This window comes from Crinia signifera, chromosome 12, assembly GCF_055691185.1.
Source record: "Crinia signifera chromosome 12, ASM5569118v1, whole genome shotgun sequence".
NCBI classification, from domain to species: domain Eukaryota; kingdom Metazoa; phylum Chordata; class Amphibia; order Anura; family Myobatrachidae; genus Crinia; species Crinia signifera.
In genome coordinates this window covers 50675288-50690765 of record NC_139228.1, presented here as the reverse complement: position 1 = coordinate 50690765, position 15478 = coordinate 50675288, and the positions used below count along the sequence as shown (strand labels likewise).

General features: G+C 47.4%; 1 protein-coding gene across 1 annotated transcript in view; it reads left to right on the top strand.

Moving 5' to 3' along the window:
- The first annotated feature begins 1241 nt into the window (after positions 1–1241).
- KCNK13 (potassium two pore domain channel subfamily K member 13) overlaps positions 1242–15478 on the top strand; it is an 85731-nt gene continuing 71494 nt past the window's right edge. The window contains exon 1 of the mRNA XM_083167800.1: positions 1242–3465. Within this exon, the coding sequence (XP_083023926.1) occupies positions 3123–3465 (343 nt within the window). The 5' untranslated portion in view covers positions 1242–3122. The remainder of the gene's footprint in view (positions 3466–15478) is intronic.

The window sequence follows — 15478 nt, the reverse complement described above, 5'->3', positions numbered from 1 at the left end:
TCAAAAGGACAATTCTGTTATCCCACAGCAAGGGGGAGTAGAGACCAATCACCCCTCCCCAATACCAGTAAACTAAAGTAACTACCAAACCGAGTTCCTTCGATAACTCACCAGAAATGGATGGAGCTGCAGCTCCAGGCCCCCATATAAGAATAGGCCCATCATCATGACAGCATGATGCCCCAGACAGACTCCAGCTGCCACATGGTCGGCCATACATCATGCGCAGGGCAGGGGTAGTGTGCAGACAATGGAGCTGGCTGAATTATCTCATTCGTGCTGGAACCACATCAGGTTGGGTATGTCTCTGGAACGTGGTATACTGTACATCGAGATATGAAAATAAAGTTTAGTCACCACTGTGGGATATCGGTAGACGTTCTGCATTCTCTGCTAGATCTGTCTCCCAGTTCACTTTATGTTAAGATTTCTAATTGTCTGACAATGTTTTATCATCAGAACCATCTGGTTTTTTTTTTCTGTATGAAAACTTTATGATGGATGTGGCGAGCTGCGCTAAAGACACCGGCTGTGATAAGGCGTAACAGCCTCATCACCGTCAGTTCCCATCTGCGTCACAGACGGTATATACGAGTGAGGCCACAATGATTTATTTCTAGGATTATAATGGCGAGGCTGTCACATGATGGCCATATATACATTGTAGTCCCAATTGTATTTCCTTATACTGAACTGATATTAACCTTTTCCAATGAATTCAGAATTTATAAATGGTTTTAATACATGGTATTTAGAAAGCACCACAAGTGGTTGGCAGCACTGTACAGAGGGCACACATATTTTTGTGTCGTTTGAATGGTTTTAAAAACACCTGGTGCCTTTCCCCGATTGGGATTGTAGCCGATGTATGTCTTGTAGACCTGACTGCTAATGTATTACAACAGTGTTTCCCAAAAACTCCCTGTAATACTGCACTGTCAGGGTGCTGTGATGGCTGATGGCTGTGATGGGGAAAGATTTTATTACACATGTAACCACTAATAGTCCAATAAACTGACAATGGGGGTTATTCACATCTGCTCACAAGGCTGCTACTTTACAGAGCCCTGCCGTTCCTCCAGTGTAAAATCCTGCCCTGTGCAAGCTAGCTAATGGCCTGCAAAAATATCACAGCCCTGCGATTAGCTGCAAAGCTATTCACAACTCACCATCGAATGATTTCCCAGTGTGCGCAGCTGCGATAGAATTAAGCTGATCAGGGCTGGAGCTGACGTCACAGACCCGCCAATAAAGTACCACCACTATGCCTACTATAGTGCCACCACTACACCTACAATAATGCCACTACTGCCCATGCAATGCTGCCACCACTACCTCTACACTGGTGCCACTACACTTGCTATGATGCTACCACTAACTCCTACAATGAAGCTGCCACTACACTTACAGTGGATCAGCACCTCGGACAGGGAACTGGCCCGGGATCAGCACCTCGGACAGGCACCGGCCCGGGATCAGCACCTCGGACAGGGTCCAGCACCTCGGACAGACTAGCCTGGGACCAGCACCTCGGACAGGGACAAGCAACTCGCACAGGGACCATCCTTTGATCAACACTTCGGACAGGTGCCATCCCGGGATCAGCACCTCGGACTGGGACCAGCCTGGCATCAGCACCTCGGACAGGGACCAGCCTGGCATCAGCACCTCGGACAAGGACCCGGTAGGGGCACAGGGCTGCAGTCAGTAACAGGACAGATTCTACACCGACCCCTTCACCCATCAGATCGCTCCGATAATCTGCTCTGACCTCTCTGCCTGCCCCGACCGGCAGCCCAGGTGCTGTACAAGGTACCGATCCCCCGGTGTCGGTTCTGGGGGTGTGATCTGTGCTGTTAGTGATACAAAGTACCCGGCAGAGGCTGCACTCCCGCCGGCCGCCACACGGGGCGCTGCATATCCTGAGATTCCGCTCAGAAGGACGGAGAGCACAGCAGCTGCTGGCAGCGGAGAGGAGACCCTGGGGGGAGAGCGGAGAATATCTGGACCCGGGGGTAGCAGCACAGGGGCCGGAATAGCAGCTGCACCCTGCAAAGGTCTGAGCGGGGCAGAGGTTACTCAGCCGCTGCCGGCATTGCCCCGGGGTCCAGCAACTGCTCCCCACAATCCTCTGATTCCCTGCAAATCAAACACCCAGCAACTAGGTGCGAGAAGTTGGAGGAGTCAAAGTTCCATTCTGTGCATCAATGTGATATTGGTGGCATCAGCAGCAAGAGGGCAGATCCGGAAACTGCTGCCCATCATCCCAGCTACCGGGCTTCCCAGCTACCGGGCATCACAACTACCGAGCATTCCAGCTACCGAGCATTCCAGCCACCGAGCATCCCAGCTACCGAGCATCTCATCCACCGGGCATCATGCTTTGGCCAGACACAATGAAGTCATGAGCTCACACCACGGATGAGCCCATACAGATGAGAGCACCGGGAAGTTACACCTCCACACTCATCTTCCTGTGGATCTGCAACTAATCTATAAACCCTGGGAACTATGGTCAGCCCGGAGACCAGAAGCTCTGGACCTGGATCACAGTAGCCCAACTGAGCACTGAGACCACCCTGCATTATACTGAATGTACAGTAAGGCACAGAGGCTGCAGATGAGCTTGGGTAAGGTCTATGTCAGTAGTGTCCCAGCTGATGGCTACCACTATGGAACCAGCATTAGTCCTTATTGGGAGCAACCAGAAGTTAACCTGACAGCCACCCTTCATCCATATGGGGAGATATGGTCCTAGACAAATCAAGACCATGGAGCTGGGTTAATGTTCTGTTTCTGTTCTTACTCATTTATACGGACACTGAGATATGCCTAACTAGGCATCATCTTTTTACCCTGGCACAAGTGGGCACAGCTGGTTCCTTTCCAATTAGCTGGCAATATGTGAACTTTATAAGTTGTCTTAAATCATACAGGAAATCCAGAGATGTGTTTAGGTAAGCCTTCCAGCTGAGTGTACTACCATAGACATCATGTTCTCTGCACCCACCATGCACATTGGGTGCTATTTGCAACTAGTTGATGATTGGATCTCTGCCACCTAAATGAATGTACTGGACAGCAGATACACCTTGACATAGGTGCCCTACTAATTGCTGCCCATGGGCATGGCTTGCCGAGGTGGCTGTTGCTGTGGTTTTAGTCACCTGAATGAAGACAATGGTCGTTTCCTATTGTTGGCAATCCTGATCATTCTTTACTTGCTTTGTGGGGCTGCTGTATTCTCAGCCATTGAGCAACCCAAAGAAAAGGAAGCCAAGGAAAGATGGCAACATAAGTTTGACAACTTCACGCAGAAATTCAACCTCAGCAAAAGCGACCTCCGCAACTTCCTCCGGGAATACGAGGAGGCCAATGTAGCCGGGATTAGGGTGGACGCTATAAGGCCAAGGTGGGATTTTACAGGAGCATTCTACTTTGTTGGAACCGTAGTCTCAACAATTGGTAAGTAATCATTTTATTGACTTATCCAGATCCCTCTGTGCAAGAGATGGTTCATAGGAGATGTGCAAAATTTAGATATGTTTTCAAATTAGTTAAAGTTTGTGGCCTTGAAGACAGTTCTTTAATTACATATATAACTTGCTGATCATTAGCCTTCCATCTATACAGAACATGCCTGGTTTAGAGGTTTAGAGGCTTAGAGGCAAACCATCAGCAGTCCATGCTTTTGAAAATTGCCATTTAGTGAATTACCCTTAAGAGCCAAACTTGTTTTCCTGTTATGGGAAATACCTGGGTGCAATGTTAACACTGAACAATACTGGTAGGTATATAATATGGTCTACTCCTTTATACACAGAAGACACATCATCTGTTATATTTTCTATTAAGGCTTTATTTAAAACTCTTAGTCATGCATCTTCCTGTGGATCTGCAACTAATATCCTACAAGCTCCAGGAATCATGGTGAGCATGGAAACCTGTGCTGGTCAGAAGCTATTGGTGTAGATCACAGCAGATAGAAAATATGAAAGGATTTTGGGGTGATTTTATCATCTGTTTATAGGACTTTGCAGGATCCTGATAAGCATTGGGATTTGCAAAAGGTCAATTATTGCCAGGATCTGCTCGGGTCCCTGTGAACCTTGATTCAGACCTGAAGGAGCAGTGAGGGAGCAGGATGTGTACAGAATGAGGAGAGGGTTTGGGCAGGGTGAAGACAGCAGTGCATCTAGTTCTGCAGGCCAAAGCAATAATGAGACTTTTCTTTCCATGGCATGATTGAATTAAGATAGGAGAGTGCTAAATTGTATGGGTCTCAGCGCAAAATTGGTGGTCTTGGTCTTGATTTGCTCCTTCATGAAATACAACAACAGAGAAGGGAACTATCCAAGCAGTATAACAAAAAGCTTTAGATCTAAGAAAGTAATAAAGACTACTGTTGAGTTTAATTGCATACATGAAGATAAGAAGTCTTAGGAGAACATCTAATTTGTTGTATGTAACGAAAGGGCTTTGGTCTTGGTGTGATATTTACACTTCTGTACAATGAACCTCTTCACCCCAGGGTTAGGGTTCCTGGATGCCATCATGGCTTGCAGAGGAATCTCATGGGTGATGAGTGGGCACCCTTCATGTGCCAAGAGCAGACAATGAAGAAACAATTCCCAGGCATCTGGCTGCATGCGCCTGTGACCTACACAGTATTTCAGTCAGTAATAAAGGAGGAATCTCAATGTAAATCCCCCTTGCTACAAAGCCTCACTCAGGTGAAAATTGTGTGGCTGCATGGCCTGTGTGTAATGGGATGACTGACAGGTGAGTTCATCTGAGAGGCATCTTATTGTAAGTGACAAGAAAGAACAGAACATATGTTTCTAGTCATGTAAAACAAAATGTTCTCTACTGTCTATGGGAAGTCTCAGTGCTCTTAGCTTGTGCCCACGATTGAGGCAGTTGCAGGCAATTATAAGGTTCATGGTGACACTCTGAGGATATGGCTATTACAATCTCCAATGTTCTCTTCATGGAGTTTAAGCTCCCAGGAGATAATGGTAGAAATGTGTCAATAAATTTGCTATAAGAATAAAGTTCTGTCCATAGGTCCCATTAACACAAATTATTTTGTCATAGGATAAGACCCATGAGGCAGTGATGGAGATAGGGTTGTGTTTGAGAAATAACTTATTCATTTCATCTCAGAAGTTCTGTTCTTATTGGCTGCATTAGTGCTGAAGAAAGGTCTCTATTGAGTCATCATTCAGCTTAGACACAAAGCTCTGTATGTCTGTGCTCAGCGCCATCGAATCTTTGTTCATATGATAGGATATTATGCAGTGAGAGAACAGAATTAAATCCCTGCAACATTTGCATTTTCTCTGTCACCTTCTTTCACACCCAGAGAGTCTGTGATGGGAGTTTCTGAGAGCATCTGTTCTACAGTCTCTAAATGGGCCTATATCAGTGGCAGAGTATAGAAGAAGGTGATGACTCAAAGCAGTTTATGGCTGGGAGCATCCAGACTCATTATTCTCCAGAGAGGAGGTCAGAGCCAAGTGTAGGACTCACTAAGCAACTGTGGACTTCTTCCATAGGAGGATGGAAACTCAAGTTGGGGATTTTGTTTGCTAAGATCTTTTGGATGAGGAAGTGTATATTGTGTGTGAGTGTGTGTAGACTTATTTTGGTGTATATACTGCATTCTTATAATTGAGATGTTTACTAATTACCACAACACAACAATCATGGTATACATGATAATAGTTATCATATATAAATTCTGTAAATGTTGACTTTGGAAATCCAGAGCAAGCTCCTAGTTACTGTAAATGATATAAAGTTAACACCATTAGTTACCAATAATTAGAAATGGGCTGGTGGTAGTGGTGGGGGGCATTGTCATTATACAGACCCCAGTGTACTGCCATCTCTGTTTACAGACCCCCATATGCTGTACTGACACTGCAGTAAACAGAACCCCCAGAACACTGCCATCTCAGTATACAGAACCCTCATACGCTGTTCTGACACCCCAGTATACAGACCCCCCATGCACTGTACTGATACCTCAGTATACAGACCCCCCATGCACTTTACTGATACCGCAGTGTGCTGCAATCTCCGTTTACAGACCCCCATGCGCTGTACTGACACCCCCAGCGTACGGCCATCTCCATAAACAAACCCCCATACGCTGTACTGATACCCCAGTATACAGACCCCCCAGCACACTGCCATCTCAGTATACAGACCTACATGGCTGTTCTGACACCCCAGTAAACAGACCCCCCCCATGCGTTGTACTGATACCTCAGTATACAGACCCCCCCATGCACTTTACTGATACCCCAGTGTGCTGCAATCTCCATATACAGATCCCCTATGTGCTGTTCAGACCCCCCCAGCACACTGCCAGCTCAGTACACAGACCCCCCATGTGCTGTACTAACACCCCAGTATACAGACACCCCCCCAGTATACAGCCCTCATGTGCCTTACTGAAACTCCAGTATACAGACCCCCCCACTACACTGCCATCTCAGTATACAGACCCCCCATGCAGTGCACTGACACCTCAGTATACAAACGCCCCATGTGTTGTTCTGACACCATAGTATACAGACTCCTTGCACTGTACTGACACTCCAGTATACAACCCCCATGCCCTGTACTGACACCCCAGCATACTGACACCTCAGTATACAGACCACCCATGTGCTGTACTGAAACCCCAGTATACAGCCCCCATGCACTGTACTGACACCCCAGTATACAGCCCCCATGCCCTGTACTGACACCCAAGTGTACTGATGCCTCAGTATACAGACCCCCCCCCCCATGTTCTGTACTGATACCCCAGTATATAGCCCCCATGCGCTGTACTGACACCCCAGTATACAGACCCCCCATGTGCTGTACTAACACCCCAGTATTCAACCCCCATGTGCTGTACTGACATCCAAGTATAAAGCCCCCATACGCTGTAATGACACCCCCAGTGCCATGTCAGTATACAGACCCCCAGGCACTGTACTGACACCCCATGTGCTGTAAAGACACCCCCAGTGCCATGCCAGTATACAGACCCCATGCACTGTACTGACACCCCAGTATGCAGACCCCCCAGTATACAGCACCCATGCACTATACTGACACCCCAGCATGCTGGCACCCCAGTATACAAGCCCCCATGCGCTTTACTGCCATCTCCATTTACAGCAGTTATCATTTCTGAATCGGGCACATTGTCCACTGATTTACATACATACACAGGGGCGGTCGCTATTAACACTAGATCCCCTACCAGGGCCGGCACCACCACTAGGCAAATCTAGGCATTTGCCTAGGGCGCCGGCCACTGGAGGGCGGCATTTTTCCCCCGTGCTGCGGGGGTACCTGTCCTGCGGCGCTGTGTATTTAAAGCTGGCGGCGTGTCACGATAGGGGTTTTGGGGACCCAGTTGTGATCGCAGTGAACCAGTGCTAGATACCTGTAACACAGGGAATCTGGTTCTGAGGACTCTGGGATTACTAGCTTGAGTCAGAGAATGCCAGAATAACTTTGCATACCGGATCTGGGAGTACTGAATAAATGAAGGATACCTACTTTGGTAAACGGAAATAATAACTTAGAGATAGACCTCCGGCACTTGTGACTGCGACTGGTTGAAGAATTCCTGACCAGCGTAGGAGCACTGGGAGAGTGCCCTACAGAAGCGGGTGTACAAGCTGGAACTGGAGCGGCTGGAGGAGGTTGAGGATCTGCCTCTGGCAGCAGTCCTGTGGCAGGCTGCGCTGGTGGTGCTTGAAGCTTGGCGGGTAGTATGTAAGACCTACACATAAAATCTCAGGCAGTGAGTATTGACTGAACTCCTTGGCGAGGGCGCGGAGTCTAACTGCCCAGCGGTCTTCGCCAGGGACCCCCGCAAGAGGGTTTGGATTTCGCGGCGTCTGGACAGCAGGTCGCGGCCCCTCACTAGGAGAACTCACTGGTGGCAGGAGAATAACTGAATGGATTACTGGAGGTAGGTCAGGACACAAAGGTTAGGGAATAGGTGATAATAACGAAGAACAGAACTGGCCGACTTGGTGTGGAGACTCCGGGATAGTAATGGATAACTCAAAAGGCCGACCTGGCTTCAGAAGAAGGGAAGTTAAACAGCAGGATAAATTAAAGGACCGGCTCGATGAGGAGACTCTGGATGGGTATAACTGGAACTTAAACGGCCCACTTGGCTTCAGAAAACGGAGCAGGATAACTTAAATGACCAACTTGGTTGACGGAGTACTGGTACTTGTGGAGACGGGAACCACAGGGTTCAGCAGGAACAAAGTCCAGGGTTAAATGCTGAGGCACTGGAACAACACCTCCACACAGGAGCTCTGGAGGTAGCTGCAGAGCTGTCTACTTGCATCTGAGAAGCCAGAGGCAGCTAGTGACTGTCAGTGGCTGGGAAGCCGCAGATGACTGGATACCTGCTGGGATACTGGAGACCAGGAAGCAGCTGAATGCTGGGTACGGATGGGAGCCGAATCACTGGATGCGTCAGGAGAGCTGCTACAGGCTGGGTAACAGAGCGAGATAGCGAAGTTGCTCAGAGCAGCTTCTGTCTCCTTGAGCCAGGCTTTTAAATCCCTTGCCTTTCCATGATTGGATGAATGCTCTTGAAGTTGCCTGTAATAACAGTTATGGATTCTGGAATGAATGCCAACATGGTAGAATGATACTGAGAGTGTTATTGCAGGAAACAGTAGTGCAAACCCACTGGTGCTGCATAGCTAGCAATCAGGCACTTGAGAGGTTAATAGCTGGTTAGTATCCTCTGTAGTAAGCTGGACTACTACAGGTGCATAATTAGAGCTGAAGCATTGCAGAGCAAGGCAGATGCAGTCCAAATAAAGGCAGGCTGGGAAGTTCTCAGGACACTGCAATCCATGGCATGGACTCAGGGAGCTACAGGTTGAACTAACAGGTGTTAAAACATAGAACAGGCCACAGAAGGGTTACAGGTGATGTAGCTTCAACCTGGATTGCTTCCAGGTGCACCAGTAATGCACAGACTGACTAGGAGCATGAATGCAAACAGAACTGCATCAGGCTGAGACTTAAAAAACAAAGCAGAATCACAAGTCTGGTAAGCTTAAACAAGCAGATTCATGACAGTACCCCCTCCTTCAGGGTGGACTCTGGACACCTATGGCAGAACCTCCTGTGGAAGGGAGCTCAATGTCGCCGAAGATGCTTCTTCCTCTTCTTGGATGAACACTTGGATTTTCTTGAAGAAGGTGAGGCCTTTGATTCTGAAAAACAGTCATTGGAAAACACAGGGCCTCCCAGGAAGGGAGTGGCGTCACATTCGGAATCAAACTCAGAATTTGAGTCCTGGTCTAGTGTTAAAATTGGATTCTTCTCCTTAGATCTGGAACCCCCCATTGGATCACTGAAATAACATACAGCTGATGAACCAATGCAAATTGTGGGAATTGAGGGACTCGGATCCAGTTTGAAAGATGCATCCTGGGAACTAGAAGAACCAAGGGTATCTACATAAGGAGTAGATAAGGATGTGCACCCAACTCTCATATCCCTGGACAAAGACTGAGGAGATCTGTGACTCTTTTGAGTGTTAGAAACTTCTGTTTGTTGATTCCTTGATGCTTGGTCTTGTAAAGATGGTTTAGAAGTAACTACAGGAGATGTCTTGGGAGCAAACCTTGTAACTACAGCTTTGCTAAAAGACACTAAGTTCTGGAGCACTGGATCATTAGACTCTATGAGAGCATTTGCCCATTTCAAGGCTTCACCCCTAAAGGCCAAAAACAGGTATTTAACTACATTAGCCGGAGTAACATCACCAGAAGGATTTAGTTCCATCAAAGTCAGATATTGATCAACCAATGCATCATATTGTTTAAGGTCCCCATCAAAATAAATGTAAGCTGAACCTTCAGACGTAATCTCAGGAAAAGAGTAATTTGAAGATTCTGCTGGAGACAAATTCAACTCTGTTTTAGGTTCTCCAGGCGAATAAGAAAGCTGAACAGTATTTTTGGGTGCAATGGATGCACAGTGAGATTGTCCCGACTGGGCAGGAATCCCATAAGGCTCAGGCTTGGCATAAACCTTTGGTGACTTTGACAGAAGTGGAGCTTTGGATTGCCTGGATTGGGAAGGAACTTCAGATGACTTTGACTGATCGGAGACCCCTTGAATTTCAGATGAGGCTTCAGGAATGACTGGCATCTTGGACAAAGCTGGCACCTCAGACCCAAGGGCCAGGGCAGGAGTGTCCTCAGGCCCGGAGGCCAGGGCAGAAGGGTCCTCAGGCCCAAAGGCCAGGGCAGAAGGGTCCTCAGGCCCGGAGGCCAGGGCAGAAGGGTCCTCAGGCCCGGAGGCCAGGGCAGAAGGGTCCTCAGGCCCGGAGGCCAGGGCAGAAGGGTCCTCAGGCCCGGAGGCCAGGGCAGAAGGGTCCTCAGGCCCGGAGGCCAGGGCAGAAGTGTACAAATGTCCGAAGGCTAAAACTGACATATTGGACTCTCCACCAGGATCCCTGGTGTACAGGACCATGTCCTGGGACTGGACACCTGGATTCACCCCCTCCTAAAGGTTGAACACTAGAAATCCCAACTTGGGGCTGGACGCAGGACACCCTCTTCTTGGACTGGAGACAGGAAACCCCCTCTTGGGGCTGGAAACAGGAAACCCCCTCTTGGGGCTGGATACTTTGTGCCCCTTCTTGGGGCTGGAGACTTTGCGCCCCCTCCTGGGGCTGAAGACTTTGAGCCCCCTCCTGGGGCTCAGGGTGGTGGACCCCCTCTTGGGGCAGGTGACTTGACATCTCTGCTGGAGCGGGAGCACAATATTTCCCAACATGAAATAAAGACATACCAGGTTTGTTTATTGTTTGCAAACCTAAAGACCCTTTTGATGTGGTAACCACAGGAGCCTCTCTTGAATTCATCTGTACAGCATCAGATTTATGCTTGGTGAGGACAATTCTCATTCTGGGACCCCTATTGTAGACTTGGGTCTCTCTCTGAAGGGAAGAGTTAGCAGACCCACTATTCTTGGTTCTACGTAGGGCACAGTCTACTATGAAATGATCTGGGTTCCCGCAATAGAAACACAGTCCAAGCACTCTGCGTCTTAGAAGTTCTACTTCGGAAAGTTTAGCTCGTGGTCTACTTTGGTGCCTATCCTTTCTCAGTACTTGAGTGAGTCTCTCAGAATGATGTGGAACTGAAACTGGAGACCCCTTAGACTCAGAACTTCCAGTAGTAGGTATAGTGAGACCAGCTGTACCACCAAGCATGTTTGCGATCATAAGCAATATTTTGGACAGGAGACCTTGCAATTGTTCAAGTAAAAGGTGGAATGGTCTTAACAGTTCAAGTAATGACTTAGAAAAAATTTGAGAGAAACCACTACCCCCGCAGGGGCAACTTTCATTCTCAAGAGGCCTTTCCTTCACGGAATCCTCCATTTCTTTACTGAGGAGAGAGAACAAACCAACTGGAACTGAGTGAGGTGGTACTGAATTACTCGATGCGGCAGCTGAAGTCTTTATTGAGTTGGGAATGTTCATAGACAGAGCTTGATGTAATCTACATGTACTGACAGACAGGTCCTGCAAAACCTGCCTGATTGGAGAAGGGATTTCCACAGAATTCCCTACTTTGGTACCATGCACAGGCATACCACCACCTTGGTCACTAACCAGGTCCCTGGGCTCTGCGCAAACTGTCACGATAGGGGTTTTGGGGACCCAGTTGTGATCGCAGTGAACCAGTGCTAGATACCTGTAACACAGGGAATCTGGTTCTGAGGACTCTGGGATTACTAGCTTGAGTCAGAGAATGCCAGAATAACTTTGCATACCGGATCTGGGAGTACTGAATAAATGAAGGATACCTACTTTGGTAAACGGAAATAATAACTTAGAGATAGACCTCCGGCACTTGTGACTGCGACTGGTTGAAGAATTCCTGACCAGCGTAGGAGCACTGGGAGAGTGCCCTACAGAAGCGGGTGTACAAGCTGGAACTGGAGCGGCTGGAGGAGGTTGAGGATCTGCCTCTGGCAGCAGTCCTGTGGCAGGCTGCGCTGGTGGTGCTTGAAGCTTGGCGGGTAGTATGTAAGACCTACACATAAAATCTCAGGCAGTGAGTATTGACTGAACTCCTTGGCGAGGGCGCGGAGTCTAACTGCCCAGCGGTCTTCGCCAGGGACCCCCGCAAGAGGGTTTGGATTTCGCGGCGTCTGGACAGCAGGTCGCGGCCCCTCACTAGGAGAACTCACTGGTGGCAGGAGAATAACTGAATGGATTACTGGAGGTAGGTCAGGACACAAAGGTTAGGGAATAGGTGATAATAACGAAGAACAGAACTGGCCGACTTGGCGTGGAGACTCCGGGATAGTAATGGATAACTCAAAAGGCCGACCTGGCTTCAGAAGAAGGGAAGTTAAACAGCAGGATAAATTAAAGGACCGGCTCGATGAGGAGACTCTGGATGGGTATAACTGGAACTTAAACGGCCCACTTGGCTTCAGAAAACGGAGCAGGATAACTTAAATGACCAACTTGGTTGACGGAGTACTGGTACTTGTGGAGACGGGAACCACAGGGTTCAGCAGGAACAAAGTCCAGGGTTAAATGCTGAGGCACTGGAACAACACCTCCACACAGGAGCTCTGGAGGTAGCTGCAGAGCTGTCTACTTGCATCTGAGAAGCCAGAGGCAGCTGGTGACTGTCAGTGGCTGGGAAGCCGCAGATGACTGGATACCTGCTGGGATACTGGAGACCAGGAAGCAGCTGAATGCTGGGTACGGATGGGAGCCGAATCACTGGATGCGTCAGGAGAGCTGCTACAGGCTGGGTAACAGAGCGAGATAGCGAAGTTGCTCAGAGCAGCTTCTGTCTCCTTGAGCCAGGCTTTTAAATCCCTTGCCTTTCCATGATTGGATGAATGCTCTTGAAGTTGCCTGTAATAACAGTTATGGATTCTGGAATGAATGCCAACATGGTAGAATGATACTGAGAGTGTTATTGCAGGAAACAGTAGTGCAAACCCACTGGTGCTGCATAGCTAGCAATCAGGCACTTGAGAGGTTAATAGCTGGTTAGTATCCTCTGTAGTAAGCTGGACTACTACAGGTGCATAATTAGAGCTGAAGCATTGCAGAGCAAGGCAGATGCAGTCCAAATAAAGGCAGGCTGGGAAGTTCTCAGGACACTGCAATCCATGGCATGGACTCAGGGAGCTACAGGTTGAACTAACAGGTGTTAAAACATAGAACAGGCCACAGAAGGGTTACAGGTGATGTAGCTTCAACCTGGATTGCTTCCAGGTGCACCAGTAATGCACAGACTGACTAGGAGCATGAATGCAAACAGAACTGCATCAGGCTGAGACTTAAAAAACAAAGCAGAATCACAAGTCTGGTAAGCTTAAACAAGCAGATTCATGACACGGCGGAGGCAGCGAGGGGTCCCTCCAGTCAATAAGAAAGAACGAGCGCTATCCGCTGGGCTATGCGGAAGCGCTTCTGTTGTGAAAACACTGTCCGCACGCTAATCAGCGTGCGTCGTGCGGCCAGTGTTTTCACAACAGAAGCGCTTCCGCATAGCCCGGCGGATAGCACTCGTTGACTGCAGGGACCCCTCTCTGCCACCGCCGCCAGCTTTAAATACACAGCGCCGCAGGACAGGTACCCCCCCTCCCCCGGCACCGGGGCGCCCCCACCCCGACTTGCCTGGGGCGCTCCGGTGCCTTGCACCGGCCCTGTCCCCTACTACAGGGATCCACACAATCCAATACACAACCCAATAGTGTTATTAAGCGCCCATGTACAATTCAACAATACAATGTATTCAGTCTTTCCACTCAATGTAGAATTATCATTAACCAAGACTTCTTTCAAATATAAAACATTTATTAAAAAATATATATAAAAGAAGGTAATACACTTGGAATTAGAAGAACTTTCTTGGAATAGGGATCAGACCAAGTTCTTTTATATATATTTCTTAATAAATGTTTTATATTTGAAAGGTCTTGGTTGATGATATTTCTACATTGAGTGGAAAGACTGAATACATTGTATTGTTGAATTGTACATGGGCGCTTAATAAAATAAGATTTGTTCTCTGTGTTTTCTATATATATATATATATATATATATATATATATATATATATATATATATATATATATATATATATATATACATACATACATACATACATACATATATATATATATATATATATATATATATATATATATATATATATATATATATATATGTATGGGAGCAGAGCCAGCCTTATCCAATCTGATGCCCTAGGCAAGATTTTTGTTGGCGCCCCCTAGCAGATTATACCACCATCAAATATTCAACTGACGGCAAGTTTGGCCGTGGAAACGGCGAGGCTGGCCACTATATGCAGTGGGCTCGCTGCATTTTCGCCATTCTGGGGAATCCTTGCCGCACCTCTGACTGGCGGAAGTTACAGCAGCGGCTGCAGGGCCCCAGGCATAGGCAAATCTAGAAATATGGTAATGAATGGTCCCAGATCCAAATACTCAAGCAGGTTGGACCCTTGCGTGGCAAAAAGGGGGGCGTGGTATTACACATTAGACCACACACCGTAATGCCCATTACACATAATATCACACACCGTAATGCCCATTACACATAATATCACACACCGTAATGCCTATTACACATTTTACCAAACACTGTAATGTCCATTATACATAATGACACACACCGTAATGCTTATTACCTATTATACCACACACCATAATGCCCATTACACAATATACCAAACACTGTAATGCCCATTACAAATTATACCAAACACTGTAATGCCCATTATACATAATGACACACACCGAAATGCTTATTACCTATTATACCACACGCTGTAATGCCCATTACAAATTATGCTACACACCATAATGCCTATTACACATAATATCACACACCGTAATGCCAATTACACATAATATCACACACCATAATGCCCATTACACATTTTACCAAACACTGTAATGTCCATTATACATAATGACACACACTGTAATGCTTATTACATATTATACCACACACCGTAATGCCCATTACACATATCACACACCTGTAAGGATTTCTGGGAGTATCCCCGGTACCCTAACTCCGTTGCCTCTGACTGGAATCGACAGACGTGTGCGGTGCTAGGCTTCACCTGGGCCCGTCTCGGCTGAAGGGCGAATTAGGTCCGCCCCACTCCGCTTCAGGCAGGTCTTAGGAAATGACAACACGTCCGCCGAGGCCAGGAGAGAACAAGGGGAACAGCTAGCTAAATCCCTATACCGGGGAACTCCCAGAAGCCCAAAGAAGTAATAGGCTGAGCAGGAGACCCTGACTGGCAGCAGTGTATAAAGATATAATATAATGAAATGGCAACAATGCTAATGAGATGTTATATAATAAAATGGCAACAATGCTAAAGAGATGTTAAATAAAGAA